Source organism: Girardinichthys multiradiatus, chromosome 7 (assembly GCF_021462225.1).
Source record: "Girardinichthys multiradiatus isolate DD_20200921_A chromosome 7, DD_fGirMul_XY1, whole genome shotgun sequence".
In the NCBI taxonomy this organism is placed as follows: Eukaryota; Metazoa; Chordata; class Actinopteri; order Cyprinodontiformes; family Goodeidae; genus Girardinichthys; species Girardinichthys multiradiatus.
In genome coordinates, this window is record NC_061800.1 from 16,173,856 (window position 1) to 16,199,364 (window position 25,509).

The 25,509-nt window shown below is 40.6% G+C and overlaps 1 protein-coding gene across 2 annotated transcripts in view; it reads right to left on the reverse strand.

Moving 5' to 3' along the window:
* znf385b (zinc finger protein 385B) overlaps positions 1–25,509 on the reverse strand; it is a 93,670-nt gene that overhangs the window by 53,219 nt on the left and 14,942 nt on the right. For both annotated transcript variants that reach the window (XM_047370762.1, XM_047370761.1), the window contains exons 2-3: positions 657–791; positions 426–569 (exon numbers count right to left, since the gene is read on the reverse strand). In XM_047370762.1, coding sequence (XP_047226718.1) covers positions 426–569; positions 657–789 — 277 coding nt within the window. In that variant the 5' untranslated portion in view covers positions 790–791. The remainder of the gene's footprint in view (positions 1–425; positions 570–656; positions 792–25,509) is intronic.

The following is a 25,509-nucleotide window of genomic DNA, read 5'->3' on the forward strand; positions in this document are numbered from 1 at the left end:
TTCTGTGAATATTCATGTAAACTCTAATCTAGAAAATTTTCATAGCAGTAATCACTCTTGCAAATGAATAATTATTCAAGAGTTTGAAACAGAACATTCTGAATGCTACTTATTTTAAATTAATGGAAGCAAAAGACATACTTAGTTTTTCAATCACTGTATCGACAGACACAATCAACAGGCCAATAAGCGCAGCATACTAGGAGTAGTACTAAGATGAGTTAAATCCTGTGGCCTGAGGAAGTGACCTGTGCAGGGCCCCTGCAGCAATCAGACAATAAGATCCACTAGAGCTCTTAAAAAGCTAACAGTGATATTCTTCTGCTGCTAGGGCTAATGTAGCTATTGATACTAAAGCTGACAACAACATTCTCATATGGAGATTACACTGCTCCAGCCTAATTCAACCAGCAGCACTAATGCACCTGCTGCCTGTTGTCGTGCCTCTCCCGCTTGGCGCTGTCTCACTCTCCGGAGGTGTGACCTGCCGTTGTAATGCAGCTGGGCCTGAGCAGTCGAGGTCAGCTGCAGGTTACACACTTCACAAAATGAGTATGCCCCACCCTGACCTGCAGGAAAACAGCAGGGGTGAGTCTTGCTGCAAGAGAGATACTAGGAGATTTTGCACATTATTAATCCTGGATCACAACAATCACCTGGGGATAGAGTCTGCTGGACGGGGAGACTTAGGGTTGAAGGTGTGGGTGTGTCCATCAGCTCCTGACCCATCCCTCTAAAGGCAAAGATCCCACTCTCCAGGAGCAGAGAAGGGCTGAGTGGAGTCTTCATTTCTATGAAAAAACAGGAGAAATGGCAAACAAAACAACATAAAATCTGCAATAAAACTACATGTGTTTGGTATTTAGTTCAACATGGATGAGCTTGAATATATGAAGGCTGGCTATATGGTGGCTGTGCCTAGAGAAAGATTAGTTATTATTCAGACAGAAGATCAACATTTCAGTCCCAAGCCCTTTTATGTGTTGATGAAGATACCACAAAAACATGAAGACACAATATCTAAATGTACTAACAAAAATCTCAAACTACAATTACAAATGAGCATGAGAACAAATTGGCTAAAAAACTATGCTGACAGATATTTAACAGTGATATATGACAAGTCAGTCCTCAAAACAGTATCAGAATAAAGGTGGCACTAAATAATATTAAACGGATGCACTCTTTAAGACAGAGTGGACACCTAATCCTTAGAAAGACAGACCGACAGTCAGACAGATAGACAGGAGTGAGGACTGAATGACACCAGATGCAACAAACCCTCAAAGGGGGAGTGATGAAGTAATGAGTAAGAGGACAGAAGAAGGGTGACATATGTGGATATATGTGGGTATTTGTGTGTCTATGTGTGTGTAGGTCAGTCCGTGACTGTGTCCATCTGTTATCCCATCAGCTTTGCCAAGTTCAGTGACCACTGACAGGACACACACATATACTTCTTCCTATTCATTTGAAGTTCATTTAAAATGTTTAATTATAATACATACAAATATGTACAATACAAGGTTTAGAGAAATTGAGCAAATACAAATGACACAAATATAATGTCTTTACCTTTTTTGCATTCTGTTATTTTCATTTAATACATGAAAAAAGGGTAAATGAAATGCTGGGTCATCTCACCGTCAATGCAATGTTTGTGTTGTCCATATTTTTTACAGAGTTTATTAACCTTTGCATGTGAAGTACTGTCTAATGGAATGAGCCATAATCGATTTATGTTTTCTGTATTTTTTTTTCTAAAGCAATCATATGATTGAACACAGTATAGACAATTTACTTGAGGAGCAGATGGTAATTCCCAAAAATCTGTGTGATGACAACAATTGTGGTATTAAAGAATGATGTGCTTAGGCTGTATTTTACTTTAATATACACAAATATGGTAAACATTACCTTAAATACATGGATGATGCCTCATTTAAATCTGAGCAAACTGAGTAAGCACAAAGTGAGGCTACTCACTTAACAGCATGATTTTAGGTGCAGATCTTTATTTGCATGAAGTCTAGAAAGACATGCAAACTCTGGTTACAAATATTCAGCAGGTGCTGAATATTGGCTTTGCCAGTAGGCCTGTTGGAGTCTAACAATCTAAGATTGACATGAAGTGCTGCAGTAAGGTATCAAAAGCAAGCCTAAAGACAGGTCTAGAGTCACAGGTAGCATGACTGACTGAGAAAAGTCAACTTTTTTGTATGCTTTACAAGAAATGAGAGTTTACAAGCTTGGTAAAATAACTGTAAGTTGATTGGTTCAAATACTTTAATTATGCAACAATTGATCAAATAATGTAGATGCAAGTGACATGCAGCATTGATTTGTGAGACAGGTGGATGCAGCACAGGCAACTTCCATTGAATTTCAATTCCAGGCTTTGCTGAAACAGTACAGTAAAGTATATCCAGGGAAAAGTACAATGTTTTTTCTGTTATATAACACCCAGCTAGCATTAGGACTATTCAGCAGTTCTGTTAGCACAGTGAAAGCAAAATAAGTATATCTTAAGGAGGCTTCCAGGGTCCCACAGGACATTGTTGCCTCCCTGTACATATTCCCATTATAGTTACAAACCATGTTCCAATAAATCAGCATTTTCCAAAAGAAGTATGTCACATGTAGAAAAATTTTGAAATATGTAATTGAAGAAGTCCACAAGGGTTAGAAATAAATTGCTGAGTGTCCACACCAGGCAACTGTCACACACCCCACCTGAGAACTGGGTTGTGCACAGAATGGATGCATGAAATATAACAGCTTTGTCTGGAAGAATAGATGGATTTCAAAACATCTAATCAAGTAAAGTCATGCTGTATCTGAAGAAGTAGTTCAGACATTCTAGGGACATGTGGGATGTAAGAGGTTTTACCTAACACACATTTTTCTAAAGAGATTTATGTAGCCCTTGATCCTGACGTCTCAACGATATTTTTGGGATTGTTGTGTTGTAAGGAAAATACAACAATTTGGTGACCAGACTCAGAAAATTGCATGCTTGATTGGTGATCGGCTGGTCAAAATCTAAAAATCTGACTTTTTTTTTCCAATCAGTGAACACGTCACACATAAGTGTGTCCCAACAAGTGTGACAACACCCTGTGCGGAGGTTTTTTTTAAGAAAGGAAGCCTCAAACCTAGCTATTCTCAGTTCTAGTGAACTGTTCAACTGAGGGGAAGCACAAAAGTTGGAAGAAGTCTCAAGTCTTTCATTCCAGGTACAAGTCACTCTAATGACTCTCTAATGACAAAAATAAGCATTTTTTCATCATTTGCATGTGATCTAGTCTCCCAACAACTTTGAATTGCTGAGGGTTAGGAATTCAAATCCTGTACTATTTATCATCACATCTAATTTAACACATGACAATTTAAAATTTAACTTGTATTTTATTTTACTTTAACAAATATCTTCTAATCTTTCAATATTTAAATGATCAAAAAGTGGTATCAGCTGCTTTAGCTTTTAGAAAATTGAGATAGTATAATAATTACCCTATTAGAAATATAAATACAGATTCACATTTAAATGAAGCCTACAGAGGCATCATCTTATGCATTATCTTTTATTAGATAACCAATTGGCATCAGCATGTCTTCTGGCTCCACCAATCAAATGTAACTGCACACTGAATTTTACATATGGTAAAAACAGCACTTTTTAGCCGTAGTCTCAGTCAAGACCTGGGCCCTGAACCTCAAATGGTACAAAAAGTACCACAACAGGCAGTCTGATGTCAGCAGATAACAGGAAGCTTAAAGTGTTATAGCTAAGATTATTTTTTCCTTTTACTCCATCTGTTGTGGAACATGTTGGATATGGAAATATTTCTGTCTTATGGAAATCTCAGAGTTAAGGTAAGGGCCTAGTTTAAGGACATTATGCAGTTAGTAATGTTAACCATGCAAATAATGCTAACTATTAAAACAAGATGGTAATGATGATTCAAAAGGGCAAGTCTGTCCTGTTTAACTGCAGAGCTGTGCAACATCGACGGCTCTCTCAAGTTTACGGTCACATCGCCTGTGGTCCTTATGTACAGTGCCTTGCAAAAGTATTTCGGCCCCCTTGAACTTTTCAACCTCTTTAAACATTTCAGGCTTCAAACGTAAAGATATAAAATTCTAATTTTTTGTGAAGAATCAGCAACAAGTGGGACACAATCGTGAAATGGAATGAAATTTATTGGATGTGTCAAACTTTTGTAACAAATAAAAAACTGAAAAGTGAGGCGTGCAATATTATTCGGCCCCTTTACTTTCAATGCAGCAAACTCACTCCAGAAATTCAGTGAGGATCTCTGAATGATCCAATGTTGTCCCAAATGACTGATGATGATAAATAGAATCCACCTGTGTGTAATCAAGTCTCCGTATAAATACACCTGCTCTGTGATAGTTTCAGGGTTCTGTTCAAAGCACAGAGAGCATCATGAAGACCAAGGAACACACCAGGCAGGTCTGAGATACTGTTGTGGAGACGTTTAAAGCCAGATTTAGATACAAAAAGATTTCCCAAGCTTTAAACATCCCAAGGAGCACTGTGCAAGCAATCATATTGAAATGGAAGGAGTATCAGACCACTGCAAATCTACCAAGACCCGGCCGTCCCTCTAAACTTTCATCTCGAACAAGGAGAAGACTGATCAGAGATGCAGCCAAGAGGCCCATGATCACTCTGGATGAACTGCAGAGATCTACAGCTGAGGTGGGAGAGTCTGTCCATAGGACAACAATCAGTCGTACACTGCACAAATCTGGCCTTTATGGAAGAGTGGCAAGAAGAAAGCCATTTCTCAAAGATATCCATAAAAAGTCTCGTTTAAAGTTTGCCACAAGCCACCTGGGAGACACACCAAACATGTGGAAGAAGGTGCTCTGGTCAGATGAAACCAAAATTGAACTGTTTGGCCACAATGCAAAACAACATGTTTGACGTAAAAGCAACACAGCTCATCACCCTGAACACACCATCGCCACTGTCAAACATGGTGGTGGCAGCATCATGGTTTGGGCCTGCTTTTCATCACCAGGGAAGATGGTCAAAATTGATTGGAAGATGGATGGGGCCAAATACAGGAACATTCTGGAAGAAAACCTGTTGGAGTCTGCAAGAGACCTGAGACTGGGACGGAGATTTATCTTCCAACAAGACAATGATCCAAAACATAAAGCCAAATCTACAATGGAATGGTTCACAAATAAATGTATCCAAGTGTTGGAATAGCCAAGTCAAAGTCCAGACCTGAATCCAATCGAGAATCTGTGGAAAGAGCTAAAAACAGCTGTTCACGAACGTTCTCCATCCAACCTCACTGAGCTCCAACTGTTTTGCAAGGAAGAATGGGCAAGAATTTCACTCTCTCGATGTGGAAAACTGATAGAGACAAACCCCAAGAGACTTGCAGCTGTAATTGCAGCAAAGGGTGGCGCTACAAAGTATTAACGCAAGGGGGCCGAATAATATTGCACGCCCCACTTCTCAGTTTTTTATTTGTTAAAAACGTTTGACACATCCAATAAATTTCATTCCACTTCACGATTGTGTCCCACTTGTTGTTGATTCTACACAAAAAAATTTAATTTTATATCTTTATGTTTGAAGCCTGAAATGTGGCAAGAGGTTGACAAGTTCAAGGGGGCCGAATACCTTCGCAAGGCACTGTAAATGATCAATGATTGATCACAGAATTCAATTCAATTTAGTTTTATTTATATAGCTCCAGTTCACAACACATGTCCTCTCAAGGCACTTCACAAAGTCAGTTCAATCTAATCATACAGATTTCAAGTCAGGTACATACATTCCAATGAATCCTAACTATCGAACAGTGCGGTCAGATTCAGTTATTTATTCAAATTGTTTAAAAAGTTTTTCTATCTAGGGAAGGGCCGCTTAGGGTTCCTGCATAGTTTTTAGAGCTTTTTCCTCTCACATAGTTGAACACAGCTGTTTTACTTTGAAATTACCTTGTAAAAAAACAGTATATATTGTGATATAGTGCATTTCTATATTTTCAGATGTGAAAAACTAAAGCTATGATCAATGAGACAACTGATAAATAAGACTGTTTTAATTTTCTCATAGCCTGGAGGAATTTACTGTAGATTTTCCTTAAGATACTTTAGATTTTCAGCTCTGTAACTTTGGTCTAACTGTTTTATTGTATTTTAATGTATTTAAAGAAATGTGTTTCAATAGTGCCCAAAGCTGAACTTTAAAGAAAAACAAATGACAGAAATTTAGGCTTGAATAGATCACAAAAGAATCTGACCCCAAAATAAATAAGAGAAACCAGGTCAAACCAAGCATTCAGTAGCCCACTAAATGATTATATCACAAGATGTTCATAAGATTTCTTATATCTGTTGTTTTAATTTCATTGTACCATGCCATGAACCAATGCTGTCAGTCTATATAAAACATAAATGTTTAAAGTCATAAAACAGAAAAATGTTTGATCAGAGGAAAGAAGTTGTAACACCTTGTTTAGTTCAGATCTTCAGGCATTTTCATTATGTTTATATTTTAGCTGTTTATTAGCATTTAGCAAAGTTCTGCTGTAGCTGGTTAATCTGACACAGTGATAAATTAGCTACACAATGCTCTTACCTGGAGACAAACACACACACACACACACACACACACACAGATCGTCACAGAGCCAGCTGATGCTGACATCAGCTTCAGCAGGGGGAGGATTAAATAAATCTGTTATATTGAGCAGGGAATTACTCTCTCTCACACACACACACACACTCACACCCGCAGAGGTAAATACAGGAACGGAATCACACTGCTGCACACAAATTAAGATTTCAACAAAGACTCAAGTGGAACAGAGCGTTCACGTTTCAAAATAAAGTGAAATGTGTGCATTTACCTTTGCATTCGGTCCCGTCTGTGAGTCTAATACAGGCTGACCAGGCAGTCAGTAACCAGAAAGGCCAGCTGTGGGTTATAATCCCTCACACACAGACAGAGAATCACACACATACATACACAGCAGGGAACCAACAATGTAATTTCTGCCTGTAGAGGAAAAAGCTGAAAAATCTTTTCCAGTGGTGCTTCTCAATGACTACTTAAAAGAAGCAGCTGACGGAGTTTTAGCCTCATCTCAGTTTCTTTCATGTTATGATTAAATAGAGTTCATCATCTCTGTCCCTGCAATGATCCCAGCCCACCCTTTGACGACTAAATCTAGACGGGGAGAACTGGGATCAGTGTATTAACCGCAGCTGTATGACTGACTCAAAGCTGACGCCTGCTCATTTCAGTAAAAACTTGCTCACAAGATGGAAATTTTTGACCTTTTTACTATAAACACAGACGAGAAGGTGTCCTGGACTGCACTGCAGTAACATCTAACATGTTATCATGCAAGGGTAAAATACCTTTAGGACCTTTTTCACATCCGCACTACATTCCCCTAAAGTTTAACACATGTTCATGTAGAATGTGTTCTCACACAAATCTCAGTTGTTTTCAAATGCATGCGTGAACAGATGATTCAAGGCTGCGACAAAGCCCAAATGAAAGACCTCTAGGCTTTTTAGCCGCTGTGGATGCCAAGGTTAGGTTCCAGCAATTTTTTTGTCTCATAATTCCTTTTAGTCTGACAATTAAAATCACTACACACTCAAAAAGTACAGGTTGTATTTCTAACAAGCCTCCCCTCAGTAGGCCTAAAGAACATTTAACAGTACGTAAATAAATTTAGCATTTAAAGATAGGGTGTAAATCATACCATGACAACTTAGGACATTTATTTCCTGACAATGAAAACAAATCTCTACAACATAAACATGTATTTCATTAAGTTGATGTTCTATAAAGTCTTCGAGAGGTTTTCCTGTGTTAATGCAATGCTTGTCATCTATATACACTCTTGCCAAAACTTCTGGCTTGTCTGCCTTCACACTCATGAATTTGAGTAACATCCTGTTCTTAATTCATGGGATTAAATATGATGTCGGCCCACCCTTTGTGCTTCAACAGCTTCAACTCTTCTGGAAAGGCTTTACTTATGGATTTGGGAGTGTGTTTATGATGATTTTTGAATATTCTTCCAGAGGCGCATTTCTGGGGTTAGACACTGATGTGGGACATTAAGACCAGGCTTGCAGTCTCTCTAGTTTATCCTACTGTCAGCAAGATTTTGTGCAGTTCAGTGAATTTGTTCCACACCGGACTCACTCATTCGTGTCTTTATAGACCTCACTTTGTTAACTGATGCACAGGTATGTTGGAACAGCAAGTTAAAACAACATTGGGAGAATGAAATTGTCCTAAATATCTTGTCGTTATTATATTTCTTCTTTAAGCAGTTCTAACTGAACTCTCTCTTCTTCTGCTTGTTAACTTCCTGTCAAGTATCTGTCATTCAAGGTTTAGTGTCCCTGCAGGGAAACATGAAATGGCAACACAAGAAGAAGGGATATCTGTCTAGAGCACTTCTAAAGCATTTCAAATACACTGCTCAAAAAAATAAAGGGAACACTCAAATAAAACATCCTAGATCTGAATGAAGGAAATATTCTCATTGAATACGTTGTTCTGTACAAAGCTGAATGTGCTGACAACAAAATCACACAAAAATCATCAATGGAAATCAAATTTATTAACCAATGGAGGCCTGGATTTGGAGTCACACACAAAACTAAAGTGGAAAAACACACTACAGGCTTTGATGTAATGTCCTTAAAACAAGTCAAAATGAGGCCCAGTATTGTGTGTGGCCTCCATGTGCCTGTATGACCTCCCTACAACGCCTGGGCATGCTCCTGATGAGATGGTGGATGGTCTCCTGAGGGATCTCCTACCAGACCTGGACTAAAGCATCCGCCAACTCCTGGACAGTCTGTGGTGCAACGTGACGTTGGTGGATGGAGCGAGACATGATGTCCCAGATGTGCTCAATCGGATTCAGGTCTGGGGAACGGGCGGGCCAGTCCATAGCTTCAATGTCTTCATCTTGCAGGAACTGCTGACACACTCCATCCACATGAAGTCTAGCATTGTCCTGCATTAGGAGGAACCCAGGGCCAACCGCACCAGCATATGGTCTCACAAGGGGTGTGAGGATCTCATCTCGGTACCTAATGGCAGTCAGGCTACCTCTGGTGAGCACAAGGAGGGCCGTGTGGCCCTCCAAAGAAATGCCACCCCACACCATTACTGACCTACTGCCAAACCGGTCATGCTGAAGGATGTTGCAGGAAGCAGATCGCTCTCCATGGTGTCTTCAGACTCTGTCACGTCTGTCACATGTGCTCAGTGTGAACCTGCTCATCTGTGAAGAGCACAGGGCGCCAGTGGCGAATTTGCCAATCCTGGTGTTCTCTGGCAAATGCCAAGTGTCCTGCACGGTGTTGGGCTGTGAGCACAACCCCCATTTGTGGACGTCGGGCCCTCATACCATCCTCATAGAGGCGGTTTCTAACCGTTTGTGCAGACACATGCACATTTGTGGCCTGCTGGAGGTCATTTTGCGGGGCTCTGGCAGTGCTCCTCCTGTTCCTCCTTGCACAAAGGTGGAGGTATCAGTCCTGCTGCTGGGTTGTTGCCCTCCTACAGCCTCCTCCACGTCTCCTGGTGTACTGGCCTGTCTCCTGGTAGCGCCTCCAGGCTCTGGACACTACGCTGACAGACACAGCAAACCTTTTTCCACAGCTCGCATTGATGTGCCATCCTGGAAGAGCTGCACTACCTGAGCCACTTGTGTGGGTTGTAGAGTCCGTCTCATGCTACCACGAGTGTGAAAGCACCACCAACATTCAAAAGTGACCAAAACATCAGCCAGAAAGCATAGGTACTGAGAAGTGGTCTGTGGTCCCCACCTGCAGAACCACTCCTTTATTGAGTGTCTTGCTAATCACCAAAGATTTCCCCCTGTTGTCTATTCCATTTGAACAACATCATGTGAAATTAATTGTCAATCAGTGTTGCTTCCTAAGTGGACAATTTGATTTCACAGAAGTTTGATTTACTTGGAGTTATATTGTGTTTTTTTAGTGTTCCCTTTATTTTTTTGAGCAGTGTATTAATATTTGACTCCAGTTTATCAGTTCTTGTGTCAGAAAAAGATGGAGGTTAATATTTTGCCTAGGAATGCACCGATATAAAAATATGGGCCAATATTAATAACCAATTTCAATGTTGCTGTTATGGCCGATTGCCGATATTTACCAATATTATATATTATGTAAATTTTCCAACCCTTTCAACATCGTGAAACAACGGCTACACAACTGACATTGCTTCTCAGCTTCAGTTAAACACCCCACAATCCTGAGCTGCATCTCTACCCTTGTTACATGCCAAAAACAAAAACGACAACTACAACATCGACCTAGTTTTACTTATTGGACCAATATCATGTTAAACAATTACTAACATCAGCTTATACCGATGTTAATACCAATATATCACACATCCCTAATTTTGTCCTATGAATATTTTGTCTCAGAAAAACAGGGAATGTAAAAACTAATCACTGGTTACATTTCCAGTGATGTCCTTGAGAATATCTGACTTTAGACTAAACCCTTATATAAGTTCAGTTTAGGTGACAAGTTTGGAAATCACAGAACAGAAAGAAAAACAGTTTTCCTTTTTAGATCTCTTATCTTTTCCTCCAGTGTATTTATGTCAGGGGAGTGGGCAATCAGGATCTCAACCAATAGGCTGAATGCTCTGGATCCTGCTGGTGTTAAAGATAAAGGGACAGAGGGCACTAATGTATGGCACAATTCCCTGAAAGAGACTGCTGTCTGCAAAAACAGACACACTCACTCACTCACACACACACACACACACATATAAACCTGGGGGAACGACAGGACAAAGAAACTAATGGAAATGTGACAAGACAGAGAGGGGTCTGAGAGTGGCTCTCTCACCCTGAGGCCTGGAGCTGGTAATAACAGTGACCGAAGACACACACACACACACACACACACACACACACACACTCAAGCACACTGAGCAGAGCAGTGGCCAACAGCAGAGACGATGATGGAACAAACTACATAACGCAGTTTGATGTCCATTACTGCAGGATTGCAGGAATGGAAAAATGAAAAATTCCTGAAAAGGGTAATTTTACAAATAAATCATTTGGTATGCTCTTTCATTTTTATGCAACTTTCTCTAAAATAATCTTTATATTTCCCCAGCTTAAAATAGATCTGCTTTTTCTTTTCTGATGTGAACCATGACTTCTTCGGAAGTGCTGATCAAACAGAAATAAAAGGTAACTCTTGAAACATCTTTTACATAACCTAATACCTCTGACTGGGCAGCTCATGGTGCAATGCATAAGGACATCAACCAAAGGAGTTAATTTAAAGATTTTATGTGCAAATTTCCCATTAACTAATGAATGTAAAAAGAATCAGAGAAAAAAATGTCATATCAAAAAAATGTACTGCCCAATTACCTACATATCCAATCAACTATTATTTTCCAATTCAAAGCATTCACACAGGCTGTTTTTGACCTTCAACATACACCGTGAGGTTATATCTGAGCAGATTATTCTACATCTAACCTGAAAACAACCAGAGCAGATCTGACCTGAAACTACGAGAGTAAGATACATATTAATGGAGCCTTTTTACAGGTAAACAACCACCTGTCAAGATGGATTTAAGACAGAGAACCTACACTCTTGACACACCTGTTTGTGTGAGTTGAGCTCACCTTCGGGCTGGGCTGAATCTGAAGAACCTGCAGGAGGCTGAAACCTGAAGACGCTTTGAGAACACATATAGGGATCTCCATTAGATAATTATGCCTCTTCCCTCCTCCAGACAGCAGTACAAGAAATGAGATTGAGTCTTAGTTAGTACTCATGTGGAGCAAAGTTTGGATGATGGGAAAGCTACAATTAGACGTTTTCCACGCTAAAACTACCGAAAACTACCGATAAGGATTCTGTTTTTCAAAGTAATTTATAAATAGGCATGCACTGTTTAATTAAACATTAGAAAACATTAGTCTTGAACAGACGGTAAATTTGTTCAAGACGAGGCACGTGACGTTGCCCGGTACAGCGGAGCTTGAGCTTGTGCGGGAGGTCGAGAGATATTAACTAGAAATAGTCGGGCTCACCTCCACGCACAGCTTCGGCTCTGGAACCCAGCTCCTCAAGAGAGGCTGGTAAGCTAGGGTGGGTTTGCTTGTTGCCCCGCTGCTCAGCCGTCACGTGTTGGGGTTTACCCCAGTGGATGAGAGAGTCGCATTCCTGCGCCATCGGGTGGGTGACCGGTCTCTGACTGTCGTTTCAGCCTACGGGCCGAGCGGTAGTACGGAGTACCCGACCTTCTTGGCGACCGTGTCGGGGGTGCTGCATAGTGCCCTTCCCGGGGACTCCGTTATTCTGCTGGGGGACTTCAACGCCCACATGGAAAACAACAGTGACACCTGGAGAGGGAGGAATGGCCTCCCGGATCTGAATCTGAGTGGTGTTTCATTATTGGACTTCTGTGCTAGTCACAGATTGTCCATAATGAACATCATGTTCAAGCACAAGGGTGTTCATCCGGGTTCATTCGGCCGCATGTTTTGGACACTCGGGTGAAGAGAGGGGCGGAGCTGTCAACTGATCACCACCTAGTGGTGACTTGGATCCGCTGGAAGAAGAGAAAGCCGGACAGACTTGGCAGGCCCAAGCACATAGTGAGGGTATACTGGGAACGTCTGGCGGAGCCCTTGGCCAGGGATGTATTAAACTCACACTTTCGGGAGAGCTTTGACCAGATTCCGGGGGAGGTTGGAGTCCGAGTTGACCATGTTGTCGATGCTGCTGCCCGTAGCTGTGGCTGTAAGGTTTGCTGTGCCTGTCGCAGCGGCAATCCCCGAACCTGGTGGTGGACACCGGCAGTAAGGGATGCAGTCAAGCTGAAGGAGTCCTATCGGCTGTGGTTGGCTTGTGGTACTCCTGAGTTGGCTGACAGGTACCGTGAGGCCAAGCGTGCTGCGGGCTGTAGCAGAGGCAAAAACCTGGGCCGAGGAGGAGTTCGGTGAGGCTATGGAGAAGGACTACCGGTTGGCCTCGAAGCAATTCTGGCAAACAGTCTAGCTCCTCACGAGGAGCTAGACTCCTCGTGAGCTCCCTACCCCCACTGTTTACTGTGGGGGTAGGGAGCTGCTGACCTCGACTGGGGAGATTATCGGGTGGTAGAAGGAGTACTTCGAGGATCTCCTCAATCCTGCCGTCACGAATTCCTTGGTGGAAGCAGCGGCTCGGGACTCAGGGTTGGACTCTTTCATTACCCAGCCAGAAGTCACCAAGGCTATTACTTGGCTATTACTTCACCTCTTTTGAACTCCATCTCCATTCTTCTTGCTTGGTCCTGTTGGCTGGATCCAAAGTGCAGAGAAGAGGCCAGGAGCACGATGAATGAAGGCAAGTGGAATTTAACATTTCCACACTCACAGAGGTAGGCAGGGAAACCAGGAGTATTCAGAAATAGAGCCAGACAAGAACTGAGAGTAAGACATGGAAGACACCTCACACAAGGATCCAGCAGGGAACTAAGGCCACTAAGGAACTTAAATGCAAACAAGAAATGCAGTGAGAACCAATGAAAGGTAAGACCAGGTAATTGACAAAAACACAGAACAGGTGTGGGAGAAAAGGTACCCTAAAACAGTGCCAGAAACAAACAAAAAAACTACCTGAAAAAAAACAGGGCCATAAACAAAACAAAGTTCAAAGATCAGTGATCGTCCCTTACCAAACCAGAGTTCAGGTGGGTGGCCCGGAGGTCGTCCCAAGCAGACCCAGAGTCCAGGAAGACGGCCAGGAGGCCAGCTGAGCAGAGTAGAGGACCCTTGAAGCAGCCAACCAGTAGGACAGCCACGAAGAAGCCTGAGGTGGAGGTCAGATAAGTGGTGCAGGAACCACTGGGATCCAGGAGAGCGGTGCAGAGACCACTTGGGCCCTTGGCGAAGCCATGCAGATCCAGGGCAATGTCCAGGAGATCTGCAGCGGAGCTGCTGAATCACAGCTGATGGAGGCGGTGCGCCCTCGCACCCCTCACAGAAGGGAACAGGAGGTCAAAGCAGCTCGTCCTGGAGAACCTCAGGAGCAGAAGCCAGAACCGGAACGGAGGCAGTTCGTTCCCCAAACTCCTCTGGGACAGGCAGAAGAGGCGGTTCGTCCCCGAACCCCTCTGGGACAGGCAGAAGAGGCAAAGGCAGCTCGTCCCCGAACTCCTCCCGAACAGGAACTGGAAGTGGAGGCAATCCGTCCACTAACCCCTCACGGGCAGGAACTTGAAGTGGAGGCAGTTCGTCTTTGGAGCCCTCCAGAAAAGGACCAGAAACAGGATCAGGAAGTGAGGGCAGTCCGTCCTTGAACCCCTCACCGGCAGGAACAGGTTGTGAGCGCGGTTCGTCCTCGGACCCCTCCAAAACAGGACCAGGAACAGGATCAGGATCAGGTAGCGGAGGTAACCGGGTCACGGAGGCTGGAGCTGAGGTATCACTGAGACCTTCAGCAGTGCGAGCAGGAGCTGAGGCATCGCCGAGACCCTCAGTGGCAGGAGCAGGACCTGAGGCGTCGCCGAGACCCTCAGTGGAGAGGCAAGTGGAGGAGGGAGTAGGAAGCCTCTGCATGGAAGCGATGATTTCCTCCAGAGCTTTTTGATGCTCTGTCTCGATGGAGAGGAGGATCAGATGACCCTGGGGGGAAAAGCTGCCCCATTCCTCTAACCAGTCCTTCAGGCTATTTACCACCTCTAATCTCCGCCACGGTGAGCTGAGAGAGGTCGTAAGGTGTGAAAATACTGACTATTACTTTACCTCTTTTGAACTCCTCCATTCTTCTTGTTTGGTCCTGTTGGCTGGATCCTTCTGTCATATTGCTGCGTTGTGGTAGGACCAAAGTGCCGAGAAGAGGCCAGGAGCACGATGAATGAAGGTAAGCTGAATTTGACATTTCCACACTCACAGAGGCAGGTAGGGAAACCAGGAGTATCCAGACCAGAACTGAGAGTAAGACATGGAAGACACCTCACACAAGGATCCAGCAGGGAACTAAGGCCACTAAGGAACTTAAATACAAACAAGAAATGCAGTGAGAACCGATGAACGACAAGACCAGGTAATGGAGGAAAACACAGAACAGGTGTGGGTGACACTACTGAGAGACAGTAGGAGTGAAACCAATTAACAAGAAAAGACACAGGACTAAGGGTAAACAGAGATCCAGACCAGGAATAAGAAACAAAAACACAAACTCAAAGCTCAGTCACTGGCTGGGTATGACAGATCCCCTTACAGTTAGAGTGGCTTAAAGCTAAAGTTGTATCAAATAAATGACTGAATTTTTCTTATTGGGGTATTTTGATTTTAGATAATAAACATTAAGTTAAACATGATCAGGTTTTACTCATTAGAACAAAACAAGACATAAGTAATGTAAACAATAAAAATTAGTTGATGTGGTGACTTCTGATTACTTTTGGGATAGCCCAAGGATTTTTCCTTACTCAGGAGTCAGCAACAGTGAGAGCAGGTCTTTCAGAAGATGACAGATAAACAGGAAGGCTAAAATTAGTAAAGCAAGCATGCTCCTTTCAGCCTCTTTCTGTTGTGGAACATGTTGCATTATGAAATGTTGGCGGCCTTTTGGAAATTTTTTGGAGTTAAGGTAATGATCTACTTTCTCTAGGCAACACAAACGGATTGCTGTTTACAGGTACTGGTGCTATCTCAGTTCATCTTTTTCATTGCTAAAATAAGCTATCTTTAGTATCTTAAATTAGACAATCTTGTTAACAGCTAATATAAGATACTAGAAATAGCTTAAAATGTCAGCTCTGTTCTGGTAGAAAATCCCTGTTTTGATTGCTCTCTCATACATGTGGTGTCTCATTTCCAAGAGCTTGGAAATTAGTCACAAAACTCTGATCAGTACATCTCTATATAATATCAACAAATTTAAAGGTGTCCAAGGCATTCACTAACATATGAATTCTAATCATCTGTTAGTCATTTCAGGCAGTCACATTTTCTGAGGACACAGTAGAGCTTCAATCAGGATTTAAGCAGTAGTCAAAAGACAAAATAAAAAACACAAGGAAGGCGAGAAAACATTCATGTCAGTGAAATGAAAAGTTTAAAAAGTCAGAAAGGTGGAAAGACAAGTCTGCAGACAATCCAGGATCCTATGTGTTCATCAGCTGGTTGTTATAGAAACTCTTATAAAAACTTGATCCAAACAATTTTGTTTCCATCAGATGGTATTATACTAACAGAGGCTCTGTTCTGGAGACCTTTTTTATTTTATTTTACTACAGCGTTTTGTCTCTCTGCATCCTAAAATTGAACAATCCCACACCTGGAAGGTTGCTTTTGGACATCTGATATTTGTTGTTCTCTCTCTATTGTTTCTAAAAGCATGTAGGCTACTGTATCTATTTTGTTACTTTTTCAGTGGGGTTACATTTATTTACTATTCATACTAAGGAATATTTTGGTCCACACAATAAATCTTAAACTTTAAAAATGTATATTCCCATCTTTTTTAATTAATGTCATAAATTGATACCTCTGCAACTGTGTTCACCTCTGTGCAACTGTGCTGCAATATACAACCTGCTGTATATACATTTGAATGCATTCCACACATAGATGAGTGTTGTGATGGACAGCAGGAGAAATATAATAAAAGAAAAAAACTGTGTAGGCAGTTGCTTATCGAGCAGAACCAGGATGCAGGTTACAGTATAAAAAACATTTAAAAAAACATACACAGTAGAAAATAAGTCAAGTCTTAAATTGTGGTGTGCATTGGTTTCTTATAGATAAGAAAAAAAACAGAGGATGCAAAAATCTAGCGTATTTAGACAATCTATAATGTGTTACAAGATGTTCGTAGCATTTTCCTTTTAAAACCTCTGTCCATCCGTTTATAGATCTCATTTTTAAGGTAATGGTGATTGTTTGCTATCTCACCTTCTGAAGAAAATGCTGCAGTTCCCCAACAGTGAGCATTTTTTACCTCCCTAAGAATCCTCCTAAATTAAATAAAGATGGCCTCTTTTCGTTTCATGGTTCCAGCAATACAGAGCTATACTCTGCTCATCCACATTCCACTCTGCCCTAAACCTGTTGTCTTTCCACTGACACATTGGCACCTGGAGTTATGGCTTGAAGCTGTCAGCCATGCTGAACCTTGTCCAGCCTTGTTTGTCACAGTTCTCGTTCTCTTTAACGTTTCATTACTGCTCGGACTGTAGCTATGAGCAGGTTTAGGTCAGAGGTCATTTTCTTGAAGATTAGCACATATCTTCTTCACTTGAATGACAAGTCTTATTGTTTTTGCCATTTAAAAAAATATCCCTCTGTCACCTGCTTATATGCAAGGGAAACAGGAAATTATGGATTGCAAAAAAAAAAAAACCTGAAGAAATAACATTTCAGTAAAAAAAAAAAACTTTTTTGCAACTATTTTATAGAATGTATTAGAGGTGTTAATTATTATGGCAAAGATTTCAGAAATATAAATTATTTCGATGAGGGTAGGGGGTTTGGAGGTAGGACCAGAGCGCAGAACATGGCGAGGAGGCAGTATGGTGAGTAGATTGAGGTTTAAAGTTATAAATGCACACAGACTTACAGGCAGGCAGGCAGAGTACCGAGTATAGGCAGGCCATTCAATGAGCACGAGTTCAGGAGGCAAACAGAAAACAAACCACTACAAGGAATTTGGAAAGATAACAGGAGAGTTGACAAAAGGAGCCAGCAGAGAACAATGAAAACTAGAGAGCTTATAAACTGAGGGAAGTGGAGTGTGGCCCAATGAGACAGGGAGGCAGGAAATCAGAAGAAACATGTAATAGGTGTGAACCAGGCTGCAGGGAGGCTGAGGAATGTGTCAGGTAAACTAATGAGCAGGAGGAAAGCAGGGACATGAGGAACTGAGCAAAAACTAGACTAAATAACAAACCGAGGGAAAACAGATCTACAGGAAAATGTAAACAAACAAATGAACACAAGAATCCAGGAAGAATTAGCTAAGAAAAGTAAACAAACAAACAACCCAAAATGGCAGATCATGACAATTTTTTAATGCAACATATTTTTGTATTAAACAAATATACTCAAAGGCTGAATTTTCTTTTCTATATGTTTCAGCTTTAGAAAATAATACTAAGATGCATTAATATTAAGAGTTTTTTACACAGCTCTATCGGCGGTGTCAATCAGCATTGTTGTTGCATCTGACACATGAATCACACCATTACCTTTTGCTGTTACATTCCACCCATAAAAGGTCTAGGTCTTTAGACACTGTGGAGTAATACAACTTGCCAGACGTAGGCCTTAAAACAATGCAGAAGTTTTCAATTTTGATGATAATCCAGTTCCCTCTTACTTGGGATTTGCTGCCTCACAATGCTCTAGTTGTGTAGTTTTTTGCAGGGAAGCAAAAACTGTGTTTTGAGTTTTAGGCATAGATCTCATGTAAAGAATAGAAAAGGGAGGGTTTCGAATTCTGTAAGATGTAGGGGCATCGTGTATCCCAGCATTCCCAAAATAGTTACCAGTGTCCTCCAGTGTGTGTGTGTGTGTGTGTTTATAAGCATATTGATTGGTATTGTTTCCTAGAATCTAAGAGTAGATCATGTTTAGATGACAAAATGTGGGTTGGTTTAATCTTAAATTTTCACATTCATGACATGATGTTGCACATGTAAACGCAGCTGTAAGGGTAACGATAACACATAGAGAGAGGGCAATGATGCACATCGGGTTTGTTCTGTCTAACCTTCAATTTAGGACACTGTAACTTCAGTTCTGTCTTTAAATAGCTGCTCTGCTCCATCACCATGTGACTCTTACTGCTCAAGGTGACACTCCATTCCTCTTTTAAAATCCACAACTGAACTGATCACAAAGGCACCAGAGACCGAAGGGGCCCTCAGCACTAAGGGTCAAACTCTCTGCTTCACGTACTGTACAAGGAAACACAAAGAAATGAAACTGAAACCCGTTCACCTGTTCACACTTTTATGAGAACAGGGCACTTTTTTCAAACAGTTTCATACTTTACAACACCACATTTTAAGATGATTATTTCACCACAATTAATATCATGACTTTTTTAGAATGTAAAAGAAACGTAGGTATCATCTGTTCTTATGTACACGATATACTACACTCGTAGATCAATACTAAAACGTCACAAAGATCAGATTACAAGAGCTATATAACATGTAACATCTGTTCCCCACTAGTAATAAAGGCTTGGTCTAATAATTAAGTTTTTTTCATATTAAAAAAAGAACATGTTCTCCCCATGGGTTCTCTCCGGGTACTCCGGCTTCCTCCCACAGTCCAGAAACATAACTGTTAGGTTAACTGGTCTGTGTAAATTGCCCTTAGTTGTGACTGTGTGTGCATGTGCATGGCTGTCTGTCCTGTGTGTATCTGTGTTGTCCTGTGATGGACTGGCGACCTTTCCAGGGTGTACGCCACCTCTCACTCTAGACAGACTGTGATCTTATTAGCTATAGCTCTAATCAATCCCTCTCTCTGCACCTTTTTTCTTTTTTCTAAGAAAGTATTCTGAGAGTGTAAGTTGTCATTAACTTTACTCTTTAAATTAAATAATATTTGAGTTGAATAAATAGGAGTGATGTGTGCTTAAATATTCTTATGTGCAAACAATAATGTGTTCAGTAGTTATAAAGTCTGATTCCTTGGCTGTTTCCTTTCAGTGCTCTCATTTAAATAATCCGTGGCATGGGGAGGTTAAATTCAACACTTCGATGTTACACCTCTGAGTCCTGAAGCAAGGTAGGCACAGCCTCATATTGGTTGATTTATATAAGGATTGTCAGACTCCCAGCTTAAGGGTGTGATGTAACCAGAATGTCTGTGTGACCAGCTGGCAGGGGAATGTACAGCAAAACCACACCTAGGATGGGGAGGATCAGTAAATTACACACATCCTTTCTTGCCATTAACACGCATTGGGTGTGTCTTAATGAAATTTGCAGAGACAGAAGAGATCACTGGATTACAGCCAAGGAAAGTGTCCTCTGTGGTAGTTTACTAGAGAACGGCTAAATGAAGACCTCTATTCTTTTCCCTTGATTACAAGGACAGATTTTGCGTTTTGCAAATATTCTTTGTCTGTGAAAAACATGGATAGTCATTGTTGGGAATCTAAAGGACCACCACCTATTACTCTAATTAAGGTGAAGCCTTTTAACAAGTTATCAGCGTCATGGCTGTTAAGCAGCCGACTGCAGGCTAGCCACCAGAGCATATAGCAGGGCTGATTAAACAGCTAATGGCTTGCAAAGACTCCTTATGTTACCATGTAAAAAGCAGAACAAAGGCAAGGGTTGTGTATGTACAATAAATGTGTTTAATCAAAAACTAATATTCAATTTAGAGTGTGTTTATTTTAAATGTATATTTATGGAGATATATATATAAGTATCTATAGATCAAAATCACTTCCAATTATTATAAATATCTAAATATCAAACCTTTTTGTCCCCTGGCTATATAGTGTATTGAGTGATACATCCCAGCACCTCCCCCACATGTTACTGCGCACTGCAAGTGAAATGCCTGAAAAGAGGCTACTATACTTCTATCTGTTACAAAAAACAAAAATTGGGGTTTTTGGGAATAATTTCACACACATAAAACATGGACGTTAATGGTATGAACACTGGAAAAGAGCTGTGCATCACTTTTTAAAATAATGCACAGCAAAAAGACAATAATCTGCACAAGCACTTTAAAGCTGCCACTAAATTTATGACGTCGATTTTATTTTCTTTGTTTAGTCTAGGTATCAAAATCAAAATAATAATCGATAAAGGTCATAGTAAATTATTGTAGCATTAATAATTAATATGTTTATATTGTTTTAGCAACTGCAGATATAATTGTTGCTTTTCTGTTTTAAATAAAAGCAATGAGATCTTGTTGTACATTTTTGCTTTAGGTGTTTTTTTAAAAACGTGATAGAGCCAACATGTGGCATTTTTGTACCAAGATACAGTATATCGTAGCATGAAAATTTTATCCCATGCTTCAGTGTAACAAAAGTTAACTAGAATTTTCAAGAATCTATTTTCGAATAATATACAAGAAGAAAGATAATGGTCCAACTTAATTTAAAATCCTATACATAGTCCTTTTCCTGCCTAAACAGGAAAGAGATAGACCAGATGTTCCTCCGTTACAGCCTGCCGGAGATTAACACACACAACATACTACATCTAGGTTACCCATCAGGCTGTGTAGGATTTGGTAGGACATGATTAGTTAAGTCAGAAGGGGATTGTGGGATTGGGATTATAATCCACATATAAATGTATGTTTGTGTCTACGTGAGTGAGTTTTAGCTCAGATGGTCTGATCTGTGGTCTAATAATAGAGATTACCTCTCAAACACTTCTCAGTGCCTGTCGTCTGATTTACCCCCACCCCCCACCCCGCCCCGTCTGGTGGATGTTCCTTCATGAAGCTCCTCTGCCTTCTGACCTCAATATACCTGGGTTTGCATGCAGAAGATGAGCACTACAAGAGAATGTTCACTTTGGGAGAAGAATACTGTAACATATTAAGCACTGATAGGGCCTTTATAAAGTTAACGTCAGAGTAAGAGCAAATATGGTCTAAAAAAATATCTCTTTCTTACCCATTTTTTTCAGAGCGAGAGGTCACAGCGGAAAAAGTAATACAGGACATTTTGTACCAACCATGCATCAGTTCTGCTAGTCCTGAGCATGTTGCACAACCACTATGACAAATGACTCAAAATAATTTTGTATAATCTACAGTATGCAAACGTGGTTAAGTGATTTCAATAAATGCAATCTACCATCAGGTACTCAGTAACCGTTTGTTTGTTGATCACGAATCACAATTTCTCACATTTCATAAGAGGCCCAAAAAGGGGTCAGAACCAAATTCAGTGGGATCTATGCGCAACATGAAATCTTTACAATATACAATTAAATTTGAATATGCAGGTAATATTAACATTTTTGTATTTCTTTGTTGTAATTCTACATTTTGTATGTTTTTGTGTGACAGGTTATGTTTTATATGTAGTAGTATTATAATCAGGTGATACTGTTGGGTGAGGAGGTGCACCTGTATTGAGGAGATGAAGCAGCATGCTTCATTGCTGTCTAAAGCTTCCTGTTGCAGCACTTTACCACTAACACTCTTCTGAACACATTTATTAATTGCTTGAATTATGTAAAGAATTTGACTCCAGGGGTCCCCTAGACTCTTAGGCCATTGGATCTGAGACTGATGGGAGGTGACATGCATTTCCTCTAGCTACACGTGGGACCTTGGCAGCTGTAGACATATTAAACTGGAGAGCTGGAATAGAGAACAGTCGGTATGAACAATAATCAGAAGTTGTTGCAATAGACAGAAACACAAATTTTATCACTTTGATTTTATGACAGAATAAACTGTGCAGGCTGATTAAAAATGCACAATGATTATACTCCCTGGAAGCCGGAACCAAAGATACCTCACATGTCTCTTCAAATACAAAATACAAAAAAGTTGGTAAGAAAAATCTGTTGCTTGCCCTGATATCAAATATCCCCTCTACTTGTTGTCATAAATAATATGCATGACATCTGGAAGTACTTTAGTCAAAAGCTGTGTGTGTCACATTAGGCTCCAGGTCAGCTGCCCCTCTGCCAGTTCCTACCTGTTGTACCTACACATTCTGGTATTGTCCAACAATTTTGTGTTAATTTACCTATTGATTATAGAGATGATAGTTCATTTTTCTTTGAAGTTGTGTTTTCTGAATGGTCATAAATATAGTGTGTCATTTTGTTTAATGCTAAATTATTTTATGTTTATTATACCCTATTTCCATTTATTTTGGTTCTGATCCCTGTTTGGGCCAGTTGAATCACACTAAATATTATAAATTAGGACCCCAGACCACACAAGAATAAATTGTGGTTGTAGACATTATTCATTTGAGTCATATCTCCAAAATTCCTTTACATAAACAAAACATACAGACAGGAACATGGAAAATAAATTTAAAATCATCGATTGTCAAAGTGGGTATAAAACATCCTCTTGGTGGGTACAAACTGATGCCTAGTTGGCACCAAATGTCCTGCTGTTGGTAACAGAAGACTGTCATTGACACCTTTCACAAGGAGGATAAGCTACAAAAGGTCAATAGCCCCTTTTCCATTGCTTGTGAAAAGCCCCAGGCTTTTACAAGGCCCCGTGTTGTGGAAAGGTCAGGTTGCGTTTAGTTACAAATTTACCCAGAAAATTTCACATTCCAGGGCTTTACGTTCACTGGTAAATGGTCTTAGTCTGGAGATGGTGTTTTCAGCTTTCCCTGGGATTTGTTAAAAGGGCAGGGTTGTGTGTAGCAAGGAATGGCACCAGCTGCTGTATTAATGGTAGAAGTTACTAATTTTAAGATGTTTTTAAGCGAGAAGGTAGACGTCAAAGCATCATGTGTGCAATCAGTTTATCAAGATTGAGCCTACATTGAAACGTTCTTTCGGAGATTTTGGAGCAGCGGAGCTCCGCTTACAGACTGGTCAGGCTGCTAAGCTAACCGGGTGGTTGGACTGGGACTTCCCCACTAACCACTGCCAGATCTCGGCCCGGCACTCTGGGATTTCCCGCTACCTGTTATCTGTTTGTGGCGGCTGAAAGTAAATATAAAGCATTTAGGTATGTGGTGAATAAGCACAAGTTCCAGAAAATAAAATGAAATATTTTTCGACGGAAATTTGTGACATTTTAAGTTATTGTTGGCATTAATTATTAACTGTTTCACTACAGTCCTGTGAGACAAATGTTTTAATGCAGTGCTGATGATCAGAGCACTTTAAATTTTCCATGTACATAAAAAATACAGATTTCCCTAAGATTGTCTTCTCATGTAAACCTAACTTAGTGGAATATGAATTCTTGAATATTTTTAATTTTTCATAGTTTTATGCAGACGGCTCTGCAGAAGGAGAGACCACAGTTCTAGGTTTGGATGCAGTTTCCAAGAAGCTCCCAGTGATCCTTCCATCCTCATCTCCACTGTCTACTCATCTTCTACTTTATATAAATATTTGCCAATGATTGGACAGTCAAGGTATCAATTCCCTGTACTTCTGGATTGATTATCAGTTTTTTTTATTCTAATAAGTAAAAATTTTTTACTGAAAACATGTTCTGTAGTTGTCTGATATAAGTTTACCTGATGATAATAAAATAAAAACAAGTGTGTTAATCAGTGTTTAGAAGTTATTGTAAATGAATTATGTAGTTATAAACCACAACTCTGGCCAGGTACAGGTTAGGAAAAGATTAAATGTAAAATAATGATTGACATTTTTCCTGCTTATGGATCCAGAGCATCTTGAGGAATAATGGAAGGAATTAATCAACTGTATAACTCTAAAGCTGCTCATCATCTATTATTTATCAGTTGACACAAAAACTGATTTATTAGCTAGTATAGTATTAAACGGAGTAAAGGAGTAATGCCATCTGCTGGAATAAAGGTATATTAAAGTTGTCTTCACAACTTCCCTATACGTCATTAGGGTCATTTAAATGAATGGTCTGTGGCAATGGAAAAAGAAAGTAAAGAATTCCCTGTGATTCCTGTTACATGGGTAAAACAAATCCTGGGGCTTTGAAACCTGGAGCATTCGGTGGAAAAGGGGTTAATGCTAAAGAAGCTGGTTGTTCAGAGAGTGCTGTATCTAAGCATATTCACATAAAGTTCAGTGGAAGGAAAAGGTGTGGTAAGAAAATATGGATGTCTTGAGAGGATTGTCAAGCAAAATCCATTCAAGAAGCTTAACAAAGAGTGGACTGAGGCTGAAGTCAGTGTCTCAAGAGCCACCACACACAGATAAATCCTACACATGGGCTACAAAAGTTGCATCATTCATGTCAAGCTACTCCTGAACCGGAATCGTCAGAAGCGTCTTACCTGGGCTAAGGACAGAAAGAATTGGATTGTTGCACAGTGGTTGAAAGTGAAAGTTTGCAGGCACAGAATCCATGTTGCCTGAAGTCCAGTGTAAAGTTTCCACAGTCGGTGATAATTTGGGGTGCCATGTCATCTGTGGGTGTTGGTCCACTGTGTTTTTTGAAGTCCACGCAGCCATCTACCAGGACATTTAGAGCTCCACATGCTTCCTTCTGCTGACAAGCTTAATGGAGATGCTGATTTCATCCAGCAGGACTTGGCACTGGCCCACACTGCTAAAGGTAGTGGTAGCTGGTTCAGAGACCATGGTGTTACTGTGCCTGACTGACTAACAGATAGGCCTGACCTGAACCCCATAGAGTATTGTCAAAATGAAGATGAGAGACTCCAGACCCAACAGTGAAGATTACATCAAGGCTGTTATCAAAGCAACCTGGGCTTCCATTAAACCTCAGCTGAACCACAGCCTCATCACCTCCATGCAATGCTGCATTGATGC